The sequence below is a fragment of the Zootoca vivipara genome, chromosome 4 (assembly GCF_965207765.1).
Source record: "Zootoca vivipara chromosome 4, rZooViv2.hap1.1, whole genome shotgun sequence".
In the NCBI taxonomy this organism is placed as follows: domain Eukaryota; kingdom Metazoa; phylum Chordata; class Lepidosauria; order Squamata; family Lacertidae; genus Zootoca; species Zootoca vivipara.
The window spans coordinates 51,795,568-51,819,061 of record NC_142587.1 but is presented as its reverse complement, the minus strand read 5'-3'; the positions used below and the strand labels follow the sequence as shown (position 1 = coordinate 51,819,061).

The 23,494-nt window shown below is 42.8% G+C and overlaps 2 protein-coding genes across 4 annotated transcripts in view; one reads left to right on the top strand and one right to left on the bottom strand.

Annotated features, from left to right (window-relative positions):
• The window catches only part of CLIC6 (CLIC family member 6), a 126,010-nt gene that overhangs the window by 66,770 nt on the left and 35,746 nt on the right, over nucleotides 1-23,494 (top strand). The window lies entirely within an intron of this gene.
• Nucleotides 1-23,494, bottom strand: part of RCAN1 (regulator of calcineurin 1) — a 32,868-nt gene that overhangs the window by 6,768 nt on the left and 2,606 nt on the right. The window contains exons 1-2 of one of the 2 annotated variants that reach the window (XM_035115806.3): nucleotides 2,995-3,149; nucleotides 748-921 (exon numbers count right to left, since the gene is read on the bottom strand). In XM_035115806.3, coding sequence (XP_034971697.1) covers nucleotides 748-921; nucleotides 2,995-3,081 — 261 coding nt within the window. In that variant the 5' untranslated portion in view covers nucleotides 3,082-3,149. Of the gene's footprint in view, nucleotides 1-747; nucleotides 922-2,994; nucleotides 3,150-23,494 lie in introns of those variants that run through there. The other variant, XM_035115805.3, reaches the window with a different exon arrangement.

Sequence of the window (23,494 nt, the reverse complement as noted above, 5' to 3'; positions counted from 1 at the left end):
ATAAAATGTGTCTGAAATGGACACTCAGATTAATCCCACTTCAGCTTCCATGATTTTCTCTAGAAATCTCTGAGAAAGCTTATCTGGTTGCACTGTCAAATAACACAAGATAGAAAATAAAAGCATGTCTTCTTTCAATACAAAGTATTTGGGAAATCATACATTATATTTTATGTATTATTCCTCATATCTCCTTTCCTGAGGTTCCACAGTGTCTGTTAGTGACATGATCAAAAGAAGTAATCCTTAAGGACTGTGTCTTATAACAGAACACTTCAATACCATTAAAGAAGTAGAGCAAATGCCAGATCTCCAAACAGCTTAGCTGTAAAGTGGTGATCAGAAAACTGCCTGAGCAAATCCGTATCGTTAGAGCCTTAGTGAAAATGAAAATGGTACTGGAATGTGTGACGTCATCATTTCTCGGAAGTGGTACTTTAAGAACACATCAAAAATAGCAGGCGTCACAATTCAGCTGCTCAAATCACTGCAAAGTAGTTCTATGAAAGACAGGTGGTTTATGAAAAGATTCTGTAACATATTGTAATTTTTGAGTTTGCATCACTGAAACCTAGGTCCACAGCCCTGCTGAGCTCTGAAGCTCAATAGGTAGATCACTTTCATTCAACCCACCCTACTGCACAGGGTTGTTGGGTGGTGAGAATGCTGTACTCAAGAGTTCACTGGAGGAAGGATGTGAAATGAAACGGGTATTAATTGTTAACCAAGTAGGTTTCTTTGTCTTACCTGAGCAAAATACAATTTCAATTCCTTTCCAAGAAATTCTTTCTTGTGTAACTGAATTTTAACGTCGGCTGCTGACAAAGGGTCGCTGAAGTTTATCCGTACTCTTTTAAAACTTTTAAAATATTGAAATGTGACATCTTTGTCGTATGTTCTAAAGAGTGCTTCAAATCTTGCCTGAAAGACAAATGGAATATTTTGTTAAAAAGCTATCTTGTATTGCATAAACCATTATTTCAGTGGCCTACAGACTTGCTTGCAAAACTACAACCAAGTACTTGTAAATATTATCCCTCCCCTCCTTGGAGGGAATGTGTGTCCCTGGACACACCTTACCTAAACAAAACACAAGGGAACTTTTTTTTTGCAACTTTTGGGCTCCGGTGGAGATACTGTACGTGTATTGTATATCTTTTTCTCTTCTGCCAGTGCCATCTCTCTATTTAACAGGGAACTTGATACTCAAACTGCAATTCAGTTATGTCGGTTAAAATGTTTCCATTCCAGCTATTTCACTAAAGGAGATGTGCAATCAGCATGATAACCAAAAGGTAGAATTCAAGAGGTAAGCCCTAATGGCTTTAAGCAACAAGTCATCACTTTACCATGCAATAAACCAAACACAAACCCTTTGCTAGATTGATGAGAATCAGTATCAATTGGTATGTATTAATAGGAATCATGCCTTTCAATACAGTCTTTCTCCTGACTGGTTCTGTATGTTTAACAATGTACATGAAGTGAATGTGCTGGCCTTCTTTTTCACCATGATGCTAGGAAAATCTACAATAGCTGAATCTACCATGCAGCTGCTAAAAAAAACAATGTGTGACCCTATTTAGCAAGTGTGAATGCATAGATGCTATAGAGCACACGGTTCCAACCAGAGTGTTTCAAAATTTAAGAAACATACAGAACCAGGGGGAAGGCTGTGGCTGGATGAAGAAATAGTGGGGATACATATGTGGTGGTTACCTAGTTTGCATTTTTTTAAAAAAAAACAACAACCCTGAAAGTCTGAAAAAAGACAATTGCTTCTGACCCCAAATAACATCAATGTTAATCTGTGGAACTTCAGGTGTGGCAAATCCACCAACAGCTGACAACTCCATACTGTAGTGCTGCATGCTTAGCACATGTGTTACTGAAACTTTCAGGCAACTAACCAACTCAAATTTATTTATGCATCATTCACAGAGGCGTCTGCCATTTAATATTGAGAATAAAGAAACTAGGAGTGGAGTTTGAGGAGGAGACAATAGTTCTTAATCACATTAGCTGAGCATTTATGTACCGGTATGTTATAATTTCCTGTTTCACAAGCTATTAACAGGAACTGACTACAGTTTCTTTTGCCTATTATAACTTGACTAACTTGTATGGAAATCACAGAATACTGAACTTGCTGGGTTCAGTTAAGTCACAACTCTATAACAGGTTTTGCATGAAGGAGATAACAAAACATTATTTCTTTACACTTTCAAACAAGTATGTATCACATGGGAATACTATACAACTTTGTACAGAAAGTTGTCAGCCCCAAACTGAGCTACTTCTCTTAAAGTGTACAGAGAATGTGTTTTCATTCTACCTATAACTAGGCTTTTGTTATTAGCATTTTGAAGTTTTGGTATAGTCTTAAAAGGGGGGGCAGGCACTGCAATTTTGAACAAGTTACAGTGAGCCCTGTTCAAAGTTTCGAACCCAGATCCCACCCCCTGCTGCTTCCACTCCACCTTGCTTTCACAAATAAAAAGCTGGATGAAATTGTAAACAGAAAAGCTAAATTATTCAAACTGGAAGAATATTCAAAAGTTCACACTTACAGTCAGAATTTGCAGACAGTTAACACAAAAGTACTTAAAGGATCATACAAATTACCCCACAAGAAATAGGAAGTTGCCTAAATCAGCTCATTAGTCCAGCTAGCCCAGTATTTTCAGCACTGGCTGGCAACAGCTCTCCACTGGTTCAGACAGAGGTCTCTCCTGTCTTTACCTTGAGATGCTGGTGATTGAGCCCGGGAGCATTTGAATGCCAAGCATGCACTCTGAGACTGAGCTACAACCCTACCATAATATTAAGGCATTATTGTAAGAATTTATAAAGCATACAGAAACACAAATGGACACCAGCTTCTGCAGTTTGGGATTATTTTAACATTGCCATATCAAAACCTAACCTAGTCAGTCATTTGAACATTTCAGTAACTATATTCCTCACCAGAAACAAAAATCCACAAAGCCTTACCCTAATTTCTGGTTGATTGAAAACCTTGTTGTCAGCAACGCAAGCAATTAAGGAGCCAAAAATGTAATCAAAGTTTCTAAAATGCATCTTCTGCTCTCTTAAAGAACGCTAAGAGCTCAGTACAAGATCACCCAAAAGTACTTTTTTGAAAAAGCAGTTTTGTACTGTAGAGTGAGAGTTTATAAAAAGGACCAAGTCCAGCCCCTCAAAAAAAAAAAAGTTTTCAGAGCATCCTGTATGCGACAGCAAATTCCTGAACAAAGTCCTGCCGCATGCTTTCAGGCAGTCAGGGACAAAATATAAGCTTCAACTGGAAAGAGGTGACGTAAGCACATTATTCAGTTTCCCTATGCTAATTAACTTTGCTCTGGAGAATGGAAAAAACAGCTGAGGTTTGCATAGGCAGCTGCTTTATCAACTCCTCTTGCAGCATAGTTTCCATGGGTAGTAATTCCATTTAGCACTCAGACAACATGCTCTTCACTTGAATGGGACAACCCACTTTAAGATGGAAAAAGTTACTGTTTGAGGACCAAGGTTTAGTGCAATAAACAGCAATTAGCTGGCAGAAAACATTGCAAAGTTTTGGAAAGCTTACTAAATCTTAGTCACGGTGAAACTCAATCCTCCCGATGTTTACCCAGAACCACGTCCCACTGGACTTAATGGGACTTACTCCCAAGTGTGTATAGGACTTCAGGCTTGTACTTTCCAGAGTTAACTTAATTCTTTAATGAAGGCTGAATAAAGCCTCTTTTGAAGTGTCCCTGTTTCACACAAAATGTTTCAAACGCTGGAAGAATCCATTTCCCTTTTAAGTCTGTTATGTTCTTCCACTTCTCCTTTCCAAAAACAACCCTCAAAGGAAAATAGTGTGATTTTTAAGCACTGTTTACTAATTTATTTTGCAAATGCAGGTGACTCTCAGCTTACACAGGGGTTATGTTCCAGGGATAGCACAAAAAGCCAAAATCTATGTATAATCAAAACACATTGGGGTCAATGGTGGGTGGGATTGCCAGTGTGGATATTCTCTTTCTCTCTCTCTAGCTGAATGTGCATGAGATAATTGTGTGTATCATAGAATCATAGAGTTGGAAGAGACCACAAGGGCCATCCAGTCCAACCCCCTGCCAAGCAGGAAACACCATCAAAGCATTCTTGCCATATGCCTGTCAAGCCTCTGCTTAAAGACCTCCAAAGAAGGAGACTCCACCACACTCCTTGGTAGCAAATTCCACTGCCGAACAGCTCTTACTGTCAGGAAGTTCTTCCTAATGTTTAGATGGAATCTTCTTTCTTGTAGTTTGAATCCATTGCTCCGTGTCCACTTCTCTGGAGCAGCAGAAAACAACCTTTCTCCCTCCTCTATATGACATCCTTTTATATATTTGAACATGGCTATCATATCACCCCTTAACCTTCTCTTCTCCAGGCTAAACATACCCAGCTCCCTAAGCCGTTCCTCATAAGGCATCATTTCCAGGCCTTTGACCATTTTGGTTGCCTTCTTCTGGACACGTTCCAGCTTGTCAATATCCTTCTTGAACTATGGTGCCCAGAACTGGACACAGTACTCCAGGTGAGGTCTGACCAGCGCAGAATACAGTGGTACTATTACTTCCCTTGATCTAGATCAGGGGTCCCCAGACTTACCGCGCAGCGGGCTGGAGGGCAGGGGAGTGCGCGCGCAGCGGGCCGGAGGGCGGGGGAGTGCGCGCCCGTGCGCATGCGCACACGCACACGGTCGGGAAAAAATCTCCGAAAATTGCTTGTGCGCATGCGTATGGGCCTCCCCCGACCCGGAAGTGCATCGGAAATGACCTCTTCTGGGTCAGGAGAGGCCCATACGCATGTGCACAAAGGATTTTCGGCGATTTTTAAGATCGTCGCCGTGCGCCGTAAGAGCGGGCGGCGGCAGCGGGGGTCGTCGCGGGCCGGATTGGGAGGCCAATTGGGCCGCATCCGGCCCGGGGGCCGTAGTTTGGGGACCCTGATCTAGATGCTATTCTCCTATTGATGCAGCCCAGAATTGCATTGGCTTTTTTAGCGGCTGCATCACACTGTTGACTCATGTCAAGTTTGTGGTCTACCAAGACTCCTAGATCCTTTTCACGTGTACTGCTCTCAAGCAATTGTGAGTTATCTGTATTCCATAGCTGCCAAGTCTCCCGTATTCCCTGGGAAACCCCTGGTTTTCCAGCTATTTCCCGCTGGCAGCCCGGATTTAACCCCCCCCGTAAATCCCCTGGATTCTTACCGGCCTGGGGAGGCTCCTTCTGCGCATGTCCGGAGTCTCTGGACATGTGCAGAAGCGATTTCTGGTGCTGCGGCCATTTTGGAAATGGGCAGAGCATGTGTAGAAGCAACTTCTGGTGCTGCTCTGCCCAGTTCCAAAATGGCCGCAGCACGACTTCCGGTGCCGAGCTGCTGCCGATCCCGGATTTTTCAATCTGGGAGTTGGCACCTATGCTGTATTCTACTCTGAATCGAAAATAGGATCCTGAGCCATTAACAATTTCAGTGGCATCCTGTGCAAAGCTAACCCCCCCCCCCCAAACTTCTTGCACTCCATTCTACAGCATTGTTTTGACATGTCCTACAACCCAGTGCCCAGTGTAACTGCACTGGTCACACTACCCTAAAACTGCTTCTGAGCCAAGTACAGTGGTACCTTGGTTCTCGAATTTAATCGGTTCCGGGAGGCCATTCGACTCCTGGAATGGTTCAAAAACGAAGACGCGGCTTCCGATTGGCTGCAGGAACTTCCTGCACTCAACTGGAAGCCGCAGAAGCTGCGTTGGGTGTTTGGCTTCCAAAAAACATTCGCAAACCGAAACACTCACTTCTGGGTTTGTGACATTCGGGAGCCTATTTACTCGACTACCAAGGTACCACTGTACCCAATACTCTTACACTAAGTCATATATATGAACTGGGTCTTGTTGCAGAGTATCTACAGTGAACTGTGGTCTTAAAGGGAAAACAATTCTCATGTCTATCAGCTTGGAAAACCATAACCTGCTAGGGCACTATGGGAAGGTTAAGATTACCCAAAGCTTTCTTATCTTGATCACGTGTGCCCAGGAGCAGTGGACAGACATGAGGCTCCTGGGCAATTCCTAAAACATCCACTCCAAATGCCAATAGATCCTCGTGCCTATTGAAAAACAGGTTTCTTGTTGACTCTGGAGGCAAATAGATCCACTTTAGATAGGCAAGCCTACACATCACAGTTCATGAGTACAAAGCAGAAACCTGAATAGATAAAAAAAAAGAGTGCCCTTTGAAATTCCTTCCCTTCCATCCTCCCCATCATAAACTTTCCAACTTATGCAAGCTTGGAGTATTGCAAAATGGTAAGGTACTAACATGAAGGTATGGTATAGGAAGGAGAAATCAAGCCTTTATCCTAAAAGTGGTAAAATCAGATTTTCATAATTTACTTTTATCCCCCTTCACTTCTGTCATTCAGCCTCAAAGCTGTCACTTGACACCTATATACTCTCATCACCTGGTAATCCATGCTTTTCACAAAACATTTCTCATTCCTGTTCTTCTTCCTCAAGTAACTTCAACTTTTACTTTGTTAAATGACGATCACAATCAAAATGCACTTGATCAAGTGTACTGAACAGGAGAACAAGAAGTCATACTAAAATGGGAATTTCTCACTGCTATCAATGAGATAACCGTACAGAGTCTGTATAGGCTTCCTATTACCATTTAAAGACTAAAACAAACAGTGGACATGACTTAAAGACTACATTATGTTCTCGAAATATCTTTCCCTTTCTTGTTTCCTTCAATATTCACCCTGAGCAAGAGTTGGGGGTACCTTGAAATCTCACTCACTGAATTGTGAACATCATTTGGCCCCAGTAATAATATAACTTAATACCCTTGTGAATTTCTTTCTAATAGGTCATCACTGCTACATGCTTTTTATGTGTAAGAGAAAAGCAACCAATTTTAATTAATAAAATTATTCTGCTACTTACTAAGTTTATTTAGTAAGGAAATTTTTTAAAAAAACATTTTATACTTTGTTTATGTTTGTTCCGAATTTTCAGGAAAAATACCTATGAAAAGTTAATTTAATAGCAATAGAATTTGTAGCAGCAAGTAGTTTTATATGCAATAATGATGAAACAGTATGCAAGGAGTAACATTTGTTTCCTGGTGAAACAATGTGTCACTGAAGACATTAAGAAACCAGAAGCTGGTATTGCAATTTTCTACCGTTTCCTGCTCCACTGCAGAGAGAAAGAGCAGTATTTGAAGAGGACACAAGACAGTTAAAGCTAGGGACAGAGATCCCAACTAAAGCATCCAAATATTGAGCAAGATTGTGAATTCCCCAGAACTCTAGGCTGGGTTTTTTTAAAACTGAAAAACAGAGGGTGGGGGAGAAGGGGCAGACAAAGCAAGAGGCTATGGAGAAGCTCAAGACTAAAATTTGCAACAGTTTTAAGATGGAGTGCTGTATGTGTCATGTAGTGGAACCTCGAGTTGCAGACGTAATCCGTCCCGGAAGCACGTCCACAACTTGAAGTGTTTGCATCCAGAAGTGCCAGGTCTTCACACACGTACGGCGCGATTTAATGCTTCTGTGCATGTGTGGGCGGCAAAACCCTCAAGTAACCTGTTCCGGTACTTCCGGGTTGCCGCGGGACATAACGCGAAAAGATGCAACATGAAGCGGACGTAACACGAGGTATGACTGTACATTAGATTCCGCTGGGTGCAAAACAGACTTCAGGTTGCATCAAGAGCTACTGGGACAAATGAAACACCAAGACCGTTTCCTTTTTCAAAATATAGAAGTAATGTGGCAGCCCTTAAAGAAGATGAATTTTATGAGGTATGCTAAGTAAATATTCATTGGAAGTACAGGTCAGTACTACAACCTAGTGGTTAGAGGGCATGCAATTTTCCTAAGCGAAGCAAAGGCATTTCTTTCAGATCTGAAATCCTCTCCAGGGTGGCAAAATTTTGCATTCTCCAAAACATACAAATTGTGTGCATTTTGGAGATGAATGCTCTTGGCTAGTTAACTGGGTCAAGGCAGAGTAAGATGTGTGGCAGCATCATTTCTAAAAGGAGGCCACTTCAGAGTTATCATCCTCCTTGGCTCAAAGATAAAGAACCACCACTGCTAGCCTTCCTCCTTCAGTCTCTGGGCAGAGACAACAGGGGTGGCGATCCAAGTGCATACTTAACAGCTCTTGCCTTCTCAATGGGTGGGGGACAACTCTGCAGCTGTAGCTGGAAAGGAAAGAAGTGGTATGACTGGATCAGGGCAGAGAATGGATAACTTGCTGGGGAAGAAGAAGTGGCAGGAGCCTGGGGGGGAGGCACTATGGTAAAAGTGGGGGGATTTCTATAAAGATGAATGCATTTCTGATTGCATGGTATGCTAGTAAAATGTGTGTGTGTGTGTGTGTGTGTGTGTGTGTGTGTGTGTGTGTTCAACTTCTAAAGGAAAGGTTCTGGGCTCAGCTCTGTGTGAAGGCCACATTATTATATCCTCTGAACAGGAGTGTTGGGAGGATTCAGTGGCAGAAAGAAAAAATGATGCATATGCTTAGGGACACTTTGTTCACATATTCTGGAACACAATCCTCTATTGGGAAACATTCTCTGATTAAGTTACAATGAACCCTAGTTACAGGTAGGTAGCCGTGTTGGTCTGAGTCGAAGCAAAAATTTAAAAAATCCTTCAGTAGCACCTTAAAGACCAACTAAGTTTTTATTTTGGTATGAGCTTTCGTGTGCATGCACACTTCTTCAGATACACTTGAAACAGAAGTCAGTCCCTTATGTATATACAGAGGGGGGTGGTGGGAATAGGTGATGGGCTGATGGGAGTGGTAAACCTGTAGATGGCTGTTAACGACTGCTGATGACTGAAATTGATCCTGCGGGGGAAAAGCAAGGGCAGAGGCGCTAAAGAAAGCTAGATCATGCATAATGAGATAAGAATCCAATGTTTTGGGATGAACAAAGACATTGGATTATTATCTCATTATGCAGGGGGAAGGTAAACGGTGTTTCCGTGTGCTGCTCTGGTTCGCCAGAAGCGGCTTTGTCATGCTGGCCACATGACCTGGAAGCTGTACACCGGCTCCCTCGGCCAATAATGCGAGATGAGTGCCGCAACCCCAGAGTCAGTCACGACTGGACCTAATGGTCAGGGGTTCCTTTACCTTTACCTTTAGGCTGGACACAAAAAAATGAAACTGTGTAGGCTGTAAGTTGGTGAACTCATAGAGGTGAGGCAGACCTCCAGATGTGAGGGCTGAACTTTGAATACCATTTAAAAAGAAAAACAGTTAACTCTTTCACAGCCAGTAGTTTAACAACAAAACAAAACATTTTTTTAAGCCATCCGGAGAACAGACCTGTAAAATTTTGAACTGAAAATCGCTTGCAAGAGTGAGAAAGAGAGTGAGAAAGTAAAAGTAAGCTTTCTCCAAGATATTCAAAAGACATATTATAAAACTTCTAGATTAATTGATTGGAGTATTAAAAAAGAAGATCATGAGGTATTCTCTCCACTGATACAACTAGGGTGAAACCAGTCTGACGTTTTACTATGTATTGTTGAAATATCAATTCTAGGGAAAATTGTGGGGAACGTGATTAGCAGTGGTTTGCCTTGAAATACAAGCCAACCATTGGAAATCTGGGCTGAAAACAGTAACTAATCTGCAAACTAGGTATGGGCAATAGAAGATACTGGTTCAATGACTGGGAGGAGGGGGAAGAGAGAGATTAAAACAGGGGTCGGCAAGGTTTACCTCGCCTGGGCCAGTTCACTCCAGCGGAGATCCCTCCGTGGGCTAGATTGCGCACGCGCATGTGACCACTATTTCCAGTGTCTGTGTCACCCCAGACACGATTTCCGGCATCTGCGTCGATGCGATTTTTGGTGTCTTGAGCATGCACAGATACGATTTCTGGCACTGCAGAAGCGAGTCCCCATGCCCCGCTAGTTTAGTGCAGCGTGCGGAGACTCTCTAAGCAGGTGGCTCGGTTCGGGGGCGGTTCGGGGGCCAGTTAAATGACCCCCATGGGCCACTTGTGGCCCATGGGCCTTAGGCTGCCTACCCCTGGATTAAAACAACTGACGGTCTGACATATCCAATAAAGTAAAAGCCTCCTAAATAAGTCCTAAATGGAAGCCTCCTAAATGACATATCCAATAAAGTAAAAGTCTCCTAAATGAGTCAACAATGGAAATAGGGACCCGTAACAACAAATCTGGTCTGCTTCTTTAAAAAGCAGATCCAGATCTAGGACTGCTTTTAAGGTTACAGAAACTGCATTGATCACAGGCCCCCTAATCTGCTCAAATTTAGGGTGGGTAGAGAAAAAAACAATTAAAACAGTCTTGATTTACAGCATGGGTGTCAAACACAAGGCCCGGGGGCCTAATCCGGCCCGCCAGACCTCGTCATGTGGCCCGCGTAGCCGCCGCCATTAGCCGCTGACAGTAGTTCTGGAGCCTGCGATTGGCCGAGGGTCAAAACCAGGGGCGGGGCTGCAGGCGGAGGCCGGGGCGCTGGAGCCGCGCTGACGGCCTTGGCCAGGGAATTTCAATTTCGAATGAGGCTGAGGGAGGCGGTGGCACAGCGGCCAGACGGGGAAGTGAGATGCAGCAGGAGGAGGAGGAAGCCCGCCGAGGAGGTAGGAAAGCCCTACAGACGCCGCCGGCAAAGTTGGTGCCGGGACGGAGCAGCGCTGGATTTTTTTTTGGCGGGCTTTGCTGTTGTCTCCGAGAGCGAGTGAGGCGGCACTGGGGAGCCACCGCCTGCCGCTTCCCTTCCTCTCCTCGGCTGCATCCGGGAGGTGGGCGGGCGAAAGGGACGCGGAGTGAGCCTGAGGGGGAAGTAGGCGAAGCGCAACAGCCGCTCTCTTGATGGAGCCGGGTTTCTCTTCCCTCTCCCCGTTTTCTCCTCATAGACACTCAGGAGGGTGCCTGGCTTTTGCTCTGCCCCCCACCCCCGAGCTGCCCTTTGGCTTCTCAGTTCTGGCGGAGCTGCTCCCCGGGGGGCGGCCGGGAGGGAGGCGGCGGCGACGGCACGGGTTCCTGCTCTTCCCGCTCTGCCACCGCCTCCTCTCAGCCCCTCGTGATGTAGGGCTCCAGATGGAGTCGCCTCGCGGTTTGAGTAGGTGGGAGGGGAAATTTTTTTGGGGGGGGGAGGTTTTCAAGCCTCCTCTGCCTGCAGTCCCGGTGGGGGGAAGAGCAGCTCTGAGGCGAAGATGCACGTCCGCTGGGGCTGCCGCCGCCTTCCTCCTCGGGAAATCCGCTGCCCTCCCTCAGCGCGAGGGGAAGGGACTCTGGCGCTGAGGAGGGAGGATGCAAAAGCAAAGCAGGGAGTTGGCGCTGCACCGCATGTTCCTGCCCCTCTCCAAAGCATGGGGTGGGTTGCAGCGTGTGGCATCCTGCCTAGCGGGGTTTGGGTGTGCGCAGGACGGGAGAGGGAAGCCCTCTTTCCATCTGCAGGTTTTTAATCCCAGCAGTGGCTTTCTCCTTCCTGCCGAAGGTTTAGTTGAGCCCCCCCCCCCGGAAGCCATCGATCCCCACCTTTTGTTCAAATTTCCCTAGTTTACATGCCCTCCCACACACGTGCCACGACGCAGGAATGTGATCCGCGTGGGGGTGGGAATGAGCTTACATTATTACAAAAAAACAGTAATAATTGAATGCAGTGACAATAATTTATGATAATAAAGAGTGGACACATAGTCAGACACAACCGGCCCTTTGAGGGTGACCAAACTGCTGATGCGGCCCCCGATGAATTTGAGTTTGACACCCCTGATTTACAGCAATCCACCCTGCTTCAAATCACAAGCACTGCCTATCAGCATCACCCCGTCTTGTCTGGATTAAATTTAAACATACTTCCCCCTCAGCCACTTGACCTCATCCAAACACTGGTTCAGGACAGAGATAGTTGCTTCTTTGTTAAACATAGTCTACTGAGCACCAAAAGCTTTATATAGACATTAAACAGCATTCCTGATCAATACATAGCCCTGTGGAACCACAAACAAATTCCCAGAGGAAAGTCATGGCAAAAGAACAAAAGCAAACAAACCCACTGGAGGGCTTTCCTGCCAGATGTTCTAGGACTTCTAACAATTGCTATCATACATGGCTTTGTCAGAAAAGGATGCCTCACACCTTATCAGTAGATTTAAGCAGATTTTTGAAAGACAATTATATAGCTTAAGTACATACTAATCTAATGAAGTCACAGTAATGACAGTCAAGTTACTGTTAAGTTTCCACATCTTCTCTTTTCACAGCAAAGCATGTGCAAATGAGTAATTACATATTTTCAATTTTAAAAAGAATGCAAAACTTAATTTTTCCAAAACAATGAAAGCATCTGGTTGACTTTTGACCTGATCCTGCAGGGCTCTTCTTATATTCTTAAAGTAGCTAACAGAACAGAAGTATTCAACACACACAGCTTTATCCGTTCTTTTCATCTGTAAGCCAGGCTGTCACATCTCACTTTTATCTACTAAACAAGCTCTGTTTCACCTACCCAGTTAAACTGCATTTTATTTTTATATATCAACTCCTTTGAGAAGAGGTATGAAAACGGGTGTGTGTGTGTGTGTGCGCGCACACACACACACACACACACACACAGTGGAACCTCTACTCATGACCACAATCCGTTCCAGAGGCCCGTCCTTATGTTGAAACAGGTCACTGGGAGAGGTGATGTTGTGCGCAGGCGCGGGCAGTGATTGCCTGCTTCTGCGCGTACACGGACGGTGATCGCCACTCCTGCGCATCCACGAACAGCGGCAAACCTGCCAGTTACTTATGGGTTTGATTCCTTCACTGGGGCTCAGGACCATTAGGAGCCATGGATTTACTGTTGAGTGGACACTAGATACCAATGGAAGGTAATAATAGGAATGCAACCCAAGGAGTAGAGTAAGGATACAGAAGAGGCCTTGTACAACATTTACTCAGTATGCCTTCTTTGGAAAAACTTCATGAATGTAGACATATACTATCTCCTACACCACTGGCCTTCAACATGTGGGTTGGGACCAACTAGTGGTTCGCAGCCTGGTCCAAGGTGGGTCACAATAGAAGCACTACTATCATGCAAATACTGTATGAGGTTAAACTTAAAAGATTAAGAAATTGGTCCTCCATATGCATGTTTGGGTAAAAAAAACCTGGGTCTGAAAAAGTTGAAGATACCTGTTCTACATAACCCTTAGATGTGCTTTTTCAAATGTAACCAATGAACAAATTAAACACTGGTATTTAAATCTAAAGGGACATGGGTGGCACTGTGGTCTAAACCACTGAGCCTCTTGGGCTTGCCGATCAGAAGGTCGGCGGTTCAAATCCCCGCAATAGGGTGAGCTCCCATTGCTGTCCCAGCTCCTGCCAACCCAGCAGTTCAAAAGCATGCCAGTGCAAGTAGATAAATAGGTTGTTTCCGTGCGCTCTGGTTTCAGTCACGGTGTTCCGTTGCACCAGAAGTGGTTTAGTCATGACCCGGAAAGCTGTCTGTGGACAAACGCTGGCTCCCTCAGCCTGAAAGCGAAAAGAGCGCTGCAACCCCATAGTCGCCTTTGACTGGACTTTACCATCCAGGGGTCCTTCACCTTTTACCTACTTAAATTTGTAGGTTATTCAAGGAGGAGTACAATTACAGTTTTCATCTTAAGTCACCCACATAATATCATAAAAGCACATGGATTACCCCAAAGAATCCTGAGATCTGCAGTTTACGCCCCAAATAACTATAATTCCTAGCACCCTTAACTACAGTTCGCTGGATTCTTTGGGGGAAGCCTTGTGTTTTTTGATGTACATATTCAAAAAACTTAGTTTTCAAATGTGACCTTAAAACATTAAAATGTTAAGCAGTCCAAAACATATAACACAGATTGAAGTTTGCCAAAGCTAACACTAAACCCATAAAGTATGCATACACACACACCCTACCTGGTGATATCTTGGTGAGTATTTTTCTGCTTTAGTGGCAAATCTGGGGCAGGAAGGGTGGTGAAAGATACATTTTTTTTAAAGCTGCATATTTAAGTTTTTTGTTTTTTTTAAGAGAGCTTGTTTGAGAGCAGTTAATGGACTAGACCAGGCATCCCCAAACTGCGGCCCTCCAGATGTTTTGGCCTACAACTCCCATGATCCCTAGCTAACAGGACCAGTGGTCGGGGAAGATGGGAATTGTAGTCCAGAACATCTGGAGGGCCGAAGTTTGGGGATTCCTGGACTAGACAATTAAGATACCGTACCTTTAGATGCTTATAAAATGCTTATAAGATGCTTATCTTCAGAAGTCTCCCCCCAACCTTCTTAAAAATAGTTTGCACGTTATTTTCCTAGGCTTTAAAAAAAAATCTTCAAGTGTTTTTCTTTACGTTCAAAAAAGTTTCCCATTTGAGGAAAGAATTAAGCATGGGAAGTTGCAACCAAGAGTGCTTGGGTGGGAGATTATGAACTAATTTGAAGAGCTGGCCAATAACTTCCTGCAGCCCTTTCTTATTAAACCACATGTACTACATTATAAAACTATGGAAAGTCACAATGTTTCCAGATAACAAAAAAATATAAAAAATGCATAGCATTTTCCGTAAGTGATTCACAGCTATATTCCAGTTTCCAGACAAGCTGGAAAAACATTTCACATAGACTGCTCCCTTTTGGATGGAAAACACAGGAAACCTTTAAGAACATGTAGTCATGTTTATATCTGCTATAAATGCAGCTTGAGATGGGAACATAGGTCAAATCCTCCTATTCACTAAGTTATTGCTGCCATCACAGTATACAGTACCTAGCAATTTACTGACTTTCCACCGATTCTAGGCATAATCGCCTCCTTTCAGAATTGCTACGCTTACCAAGCACAAGGGAGAATCAGATCCAAGACTGCTTACTGAATTTTCTTCTAATTCATAGGTGAAGTAGTTCCTATAGAACTTAAACCAGATTTTTTTAAAAGTCATGAGCATTTAAAGAAATAAAGCTATCCCCAGGTATAGATCAGTGTACCTCACAAAATTAAATTAGTCTTTTGGTAAAATTATTCACAGATTCAATCACTGCCTCTGGAGACTTCAGGGAAGTGAGTTTCATTCTTCAGACAATGGTTCCCAAACTTTTTATCCCATGGACCACTTGAAAATTGCTTAGGGTCTTTGTGGACCACCTAATGATTTTTCTCTGGAGTGGTGCATCCCATTTCACTGCTTGAGGCAAAATAGGAAGCACCCCTCCAAAGCATCCCTTGCCAAGGTTGTACGGTGGCATAAAGCAAAGGTGATAACAGCAGGTTCTGGTGAAATTTTGGTGAGGGAAACTGGCACCAAAACAACTAGCGGCAGCTGCTTCACCCTGCCTCATGGGTGCGCCAACCCTGACTTTTCTGCATTTCAGAACCTCCAACTTAAGATACGCAAAAAAGAGCAACCTTGCAGTATTATACCAATGTCATCTGATTAGGTTTGGGTGATGTATCAATGCATCCAAGGGTGGAGCAAGCCAATGCAGCTTGTTTTTCCCTTGGCGCGCTGGTTACGGAGGGACTCCTTCCACCGCCAGTGCCTGGCACATGGAGGAACGAGCTCCATCGGCCTCAGCCCTGCGAGGCGACATAGCCAATGGAGCTCTTCCTCCCTTGCTTCACTTTCATTGTTTTTATTTTTTAAATGTGAATGCAGTAAAGCTGTTAACATAGTAAATGCACAGCAATAGCTTTTGATCTCCTATTTAAGGCTGTGCCCGAAAAAGGAGAAGAGAGAGTTCTCAAGGTCCCAGGGTTCGACTATGCTTTAGCATTATGAATTAAATGTTTACGAGCAATGTTTCTCAGAATGGAAAATTTCCATGGAAAAAGCATAGCACTCGACCTTCTGTAAGCATCACAGCTGAAAAGTGTCCCAAAGTGCTCCACAAGTCATGAATGAAACTTAAAAATTCTTTCCACCATCCACTAGGCAAAGGTCATCAAGTCAGAGGTGTTTTTAAAAATTGTTCTTTAATGATCCCAAGATTCATGACAAGCACTGAATCAATCTAACTAGAACACAATTAAGCTATAATGGAATAAACTAATTCTAAACTAGAGGGTAATATTCAAAAGATATTACTATTTCTATTCCATTCTATTCAGAAGGCTTCCCAAGCCATGTAAAGCAGTGCTGCACTGAGTTGTAATGGCTATTCTTACGACTGTCCATTGTGCAGTTGCACTTATGGGATACCATGCCTGTGTTGTCTGGAAACATCAATAACTTAAAAGTCTATAGGAGCATTGCCAGGGCCGTTTTAAGCATATCGGGTGCCCTGGCGCCGTGGTGCGAAGGTCGCTCTGGCGCGCCCCCCCGGCCCCGTTTCCCACCACGGCTGTCTGGTGGGCGCAGCCACGCAGCGGCGCCCTGGCACCCTGCGCCACCCAGCCTTGCCTTAGAGCTGTCCCTGAGCATTGCCCCTCTCCTGCCTAACACCATGAGTTATCTATTATGCAACAGTTGAGTAAATGAGAGGGACTGCTTCTGACTCCTTGGTTGCATTAAATGAGATACGGTTCAACAATAATGATTCTTCTGTTTAAAACAGAAAACTACAATGCTTTGACAAGACATCTTTATTGCTACTGCTATAACTGGGTTTAATCATACATAGGCCTGACTAACTCACGAATGTTCAATTATATCTTGATTTGTTTTCTGTTTATGGGAGCTGCTTCAAGAATAATTTGGAATCTTGGCATTTAAATTTACTTAAAATAATTTAGAGACCACCTTTCATTGTAAAAATAAGGCAGTTAAAAAAACCCATTGAACAAAATAACACACACACACCTTCTGACATTTTCTGAAAATATATAAATATATTTTCTGACAAAGAAATATCACTGAAAGTTGGGCAAGTTTACAAAAATTGTAACTCTTTTTTCATCTCATACCAGGGCTTTTTGGAATGGAACCATCTTTTGCACAAAGCAGAATGAATGAAAATAAACTAGGATACTGTACCAGAATTACCCAGTTCTTAAATATTAGCTCCTCTTCAAACTGACATATCTTAAAACTACAAAAACTGCAATTGGTACCTACACATATTCATTACTTTTTTCTGTATACTGTAGCTGCCTTCAGTTCAGTTATTGGAAACGTAAAAGTATATTCAGTTCAGTGCTGACATGTAGTGCAGATCAGCCACTATGCAATATTACTAAGGCAATCAGGCAATAATCTTTAAAGCAACTGACAGTTAACTTCATGCAGCAACTCACAAGAACTTCAGGATCTCAACTGTAAATTTCACCTATTTTTTTCCCCAAGTACATTTATGGATGTAGTTGGTTAATTAATCTGAGTGACTTAAATTAACTGGTTTTCTTTCTTATTCAGTTCTATATAAAAAAAACCACAGTTCTTGTTGAAACTGCTCTTCCTGTCCTTCTTTCACTAACCTAATGGAAAGTACATTTGAAAGATCTAGGAATAGTATCAGATATTGTGGTTTCCTGAAAAATATAGTTAAACATTGTAATTGCTGCTTTAGATCCCTTTTTACATGGAAGTGTATTTACATGGAAGTTTATTTTTTAAAAAACAAACAAACCAGTGTTTTGTAACTGCTGATTATTTCCACATATTTATCTAGCAACAGAATACATGGATACAAGTGAAATTAAATGTTGAAATGTTTTCCCCCAAACAATTCCTAGCTTATAATCAAACTTTGAAAAGGCAACTACCAAAAGCAACATTAAAAAATAAAGTTTTCTATAAGAAAAACTCTAAAATCCACAGTTGGGCAATACCTTTACTAGAACCAGCTTAATTGTCACAAAATAATGACCAAGGTTTTGAGCTCCCAAGGGACATTCACAGAATTACTAAATTAGTTCCAAACGACAGTGTATAGCTTGGTTTTATGAAGCACAGGATCAGCTACCTACATAACTATGATACTGCCCACTTCCGCAAGTAGTGACTAAACCATTATCAAATGACTGAATCTAAGACCTCAATTCTAACCCCATTGAAGGACCTATTTCTGAGCAGAGATTGTTAGGATTGTGCTGTAATTTATGAGCTTTGAAACAGTACTTTATCTTTTCCTGTGGATGAGTAGCTATTTTAGAAAATGGCAAGCAAATTCTTCTATAAGTGAGAGTTTTTTAAGTACTGAATTAACATCCAAATTTGAAACTTATGCTACTTGTCCTCACTGGAAGGACAGATCCTGAAGCTGAGGCTCCAATACTTTGGCCACCTCATGAGAAGAGAAGACTCCCTGGATAAGACCCTGATGTTGGGAAAGATGGAGGGCACAAGGAGAAGGGGACAACAGAGGACAAGATGGTTGGATAGTGTTCTCGAAGCCTCCAACATGAGTCTGACCAAACTGCGGGAGGCAGTGGAAGACAGGAGTGCCTGGCGTGCTCTGGTCTATGGGGTCACGGAGAGTTGGACACGACTGAACGACTAAACAACAACAACAACTAGAATCAACACCCAACTACTGCCCCAAGGATCTTATCATCAAAACAGTTTTCCCTCAACACCACTGTGCATACTGCCTAGATCAGTGGTTCCCAATTAGCTAAGTACAGCATACCCCTGCTTTCAAAAAGCAAGCCATGGAACCCCTACTTTAATTTTTTTTGATACCTCTATGGTAGTTTTTGTTATGTGAATGGTGCCACGGACCACCTGGGTGCATTATGTAGACCCCCTGGGGTCCACAGACCACCAACTGGGAACCATTGACATAGATAATAGATTTTTATTACTGTAACTTATGAAGCAATATTGATGGATTCTTCTGGATAAAGATGTATTAGCTACAATACCCACTTTATGACAGGGGAGCCAGTGTGATGTAATGATTTGAGAGTTGGACTAGGACAGGCATAGGCAACCTTCGGCCCTCCAGATGTTTTGGCCTACAACTCCCATGATCCCTAGCTAACAGGACCAGTGGTCGGGAATGATGGGAATTGTAGTCCAAAACATCTGGAGGACCGAAGGTTGTCTATGCCTGGACTAGGATCTGGGAGATCAAGGGTTCAAATCCCCACTCAGCCATGAAGCTCACTGGGTGATCTTGGGCCAGTCACCATCTCTTAGTCTAACGTACCTCACAGGGTTGTTGTGAGGAGGAAATGGGGGGAGAACTATGCACACAACCTTAAGATCCTTAGAATATAAAGGTAGTTAATTAATTAATTAATTAATTATCCAAGCAAGCAAGAAAAGGAAACTGCACAATCTCCCTAGCTAACTCATATATACTAACTGCTCATTTCTCTGGCTGCTTATGTTCAGATTTAACCTATAATCGAATCCATTATTTTTCTCACATCATCTGCATACCCTGGAACAGTGGGCGAAAGAGCATGATTGGCTTAAAGTGGTGGGCTTTAAAAAACATATATGTAAATAGCACTATTGATGTGCCTGGCACTTTGCAGAATACACTTTGCAGAATTCCTGCTCTGAAGAAGTTGTGATCTAAAATTCGACACAGGGAAAGCAGGGGGAAGGAAACAGGGGCAAAAGAAAACAAGGAAGAATATGCAGTTGTTTCACTTGCATATGCTTAGATTTGGCTAGACTGAGGCTTAGGTGAATAGGGGTTGGACCCAAGGCTTCATGGAAAAGGCAGGTTTTGAGGAGGGATTTGAAGAAAGTGAGCAGTGGGATCATACAGGTATTCCCTTCCAAAACTACAAGCAGGCAATGTAAGCTAGAAAATAATTGGACCTATTTCATTAGCAAATGGAATGCAGAGTGAAAGCTATGTTTATGTGCATACAATAAAATTTTCTGTTCATTGGTTTTATGCCAGATCATTATGACCCCTTTTGGTGGTCTGCGAATTTTCTGCTCTATTTGCCTATCCAGGCTAGAAAAACTGGTTATTGCATCTACTCTTTCAATAAACAGTATACCATACTTGCAATATCTACTAGAAATGCTATTAAAGGAGTTTCTCCCCAGAGATCAGAGCCTCCCAATACACAACTGACCTTTAACATAAGTTGTCATATGATACCTTAAGGCTAGGCTGCTACAAACTAGCTGGTTAAGTACACAGTAACAAAGGATTAAGTGGAATAATCTTCTTAAAGCATCAAATGGAAACTTAGAATCATGCAAATTGCAAAGCTATAAATAATTGTTTTCCTCACACAAAGAAAAAAATTCCAAGATATGTTCATGATTCATGGGTCAATTTCCTCAACTTTCCTATTACATCCCCTTTCCCCTTACATTATATCCATCTAACTCCATGCAAGAGGACTAAGACATGTGGAAGTAACTAGTAATGCAGAAAAATACAATTTTTTAACTTTCCCAAACTGTTAATCACTCCTACATTTCTTGCAACTGGGGAAGTTGGTTGAGCATATACAAATTTAGAGGAAAAATCCATCTTGTGAGGTGCTGAAAACACATTGTTCCATACTAATGTGGTTTGGAAACAGTAGTAAGCTCCAGAATTTGCCAGACCACATTAGTAACATAAGATTTAAATGTGAAAGTGTAGAATAGGCTGTTTATTTGGTCACTCTGAAAACATAATAAATCTTAAAACATGAACAGAAACATGAAGGATGGGACAGGAAAGTTAAGGAGAAATCTTTCCATGCTACCTTCCCTAAAATGGAAACATATGAAGTTTGGGAGAAACTGGCACCCTCATGAAATAACTTCTCTTTTAAAATGATTACTGAAATATTTTTAAAGCAGTGTTTTAAAATAAGAAATGAGGTGCATGAGTCTGGTGGAGAGGTTTTCACCTCCAGATTATGGAAGAGTGGGTTCATCTCAGCAACAACCTGTTGGCTGGAAGGGGTGGGTGCCTTCCCAACCCACAGGTCCAGCTCTTGTTGGTATAAGAATGGAGCAGAATCTGAAACACAGTCAGGCATGTTTTGTTTGGGTAGTCTCAGCTGTTCCTTCATCACTTTTGTCAGGCAGAGTGTCCATTTTATGGAGTATTTCTTTCTGAGCTTCTTGTGGGAGAGCACTATAACTATAATGAAGTAAGTTATTTTCAAAGCTGTCAAGGGCGATTCCCAACTCCTCTGCACATATATAATATAACATAGGAGTCCTGCTAGATCTAGTCGATCATTCTCTTCTTAGTGGTCAACTAGATGCCTATGGGAAACTCACAAGCAGGACCTGAGTGTGACTGTACTCTCCCCACTGGCAGTGGAGGTTCAAAAGGAATAAGCTCAACATTCTAAGAGCTCTTGGAATATAGTGACAGCCTCCACATAGGCACCCAGATGTTCCTTGGATTGGCCAAGAACAAGTAAGCTGTGCTTGCTACCCCTCAGCCAAGACATCTCCCTCTGGAGCAGGCCCTGGATTACTGCATGTGCAGTGCCCTCTGCTGGTGAGAACCTTCCAATGACATGTGACAAAAACACACAGGCAAAGCCCAAGCAGGGTACTGTAGTTTTTTAAGGGTGTGAGAAGTAGTTTCATCGTATCGGAACTTTGGGGACAAAAGTCAAGAGGCCTCTATTATTGATAGAACCCCACTGCCTGCCATCCACATGTTTCATTTCAATGTTACAAATCAGAGGAATGCATGCCTTTATTGCAGGGCAAACAAGCGATCCAAAAAACTACTACTACTACTACTACTAAGCAGCAAGAAGACTGTGGGCAGGGTGGGGATTGGGTGGCAACAGTTTTGCAATAAATTTAAGCCCTTTGTCTGAAAGCACTCTAGGCAAAGAGGCCGTGGATACATATGGCTAATATAGGTGTGAATAGCAAGTTAACCTACTAGAGGTCTGAAGGCTAGTAACTGCTGTGGCTATTTGGCAGGAGAGGTTAGTCAGATGTATAATTTATCTGGAATATATCTGACAAATTATACACACCAGCAGAAACAGAGTTTTAAAAGCACAAGCACTCTCTTTCAGACAAACTTTGCAAATAAGTGGTGTTGCTTCACCCCCTTGTGGCTGATCCAAGCATTATTTTCAGGATTTGGAAATGAAATTAAGTAACTGCTAACAAACCACTGAGCCTAGGGCTTGCTGATCAGAAGGTTGGTGGTTCGAATCCCTGCGACGGGGTGAGCTCCCATTGTTCGGTCCCTGCTCCTGCCAACCTAGCAGTTTGAAAGCACCTCAAAGTGCAAGTAGAGAAATAGGTACTGCTCCAAGCGGGAAGGTAAACAGCGTTTCCGTGCGCTGCTTTGGTTCGCCAGAAGCGGCTTTGTCATGCTGGCCACATGACCTGGAAGCTGTACACCGGCTCCCTCGGCCAATAACGCGAGATGAGTGCCGCAACCCCAGAGTTGGTCACGACTAGACTTAATGTTCAGGGGTCCCTTTACCTTTACCTTAACAAGAATAAAGGATAGCATTCATATGATACGTCTCAAGTGCTCCGAATGCGTTGCATTAGTCAGGATGTAAAGAACCATGAAACTAGTTCTGTAAGCTCACAGGAATTTTATAGCAATTCTCAAAACAGTAAGCCTCCAATCTATATGGCAGACTGTTTAAAAAGCAGGTGTATGATAATATGGGGGTCAAAGCACGTCAAAGTGCAAGTAGATAAATAGGTACCGCTCTAGCGGGAAGGTAAACAGCGTTTCCGTGCGCTGCTCTGCTTCGCCAGAAGCGGCTTAGTCATGCTGGCCACATGACCCGGAAGCTGTCTGCGGACAAACGCCAGCTCCCTCGGCCTATAGAGCGAGATGAGCGCCACGACTGGACCTAATGGTCGGGGTACCTTTACCTTTTAGATATGAACCGAGGATTGGTTGGTTAACACTCTTATGCACTATACTCAAGAAGGCTACCCTAGCACATATACCTATTTCCATGTCTTTCTGAAGTCTTGAAGTTGCCTAAAGCTTGGACTCACATTGGAATCATTTGAAATGTAACATTTAAAAAGTAGAACAGCACAGAATATATATTTGAAAATACAAGTTTGCATTTCTTAAGTGTACCTAAGAAGCTGTCGAGTATGTAAGTAGCTATAGCAACTATTAAGGTTATTTAAAAGGACTATAAATTTAGATCTTACAAAAACACATCTTAGTCCTAGAAGAAAAATACAGCAGTTTTATAAATAAACAAATTATCAGTTAGTAAGCTTTTTGTTATTGTTGTCAGAGCAAGAGCCTGAACATTAAAAAATTTTTTTTTGCTTTTAGTTCTTCATTCTTTTGAGCACCATGTAACAAAAACCAATGAATTACATTCCATATGATTTTCCCCTCATGCATCTCAGGAAAAGGTATAGCTTTAGCTGATGGAAGGGACTAAGTAGGGAAGAGAGATAAAGCCAAACATTATGCTTGTTCCTGCCAAACATCTGACTGTAGGCAGAGATGCTAGAGTTACACTTTGCATATGATGGTATATGGAAACAGGAAGCAGGCAGGGGCACTTATGTTTCCTATTCTTCTCCTCCCGCAATATTTATA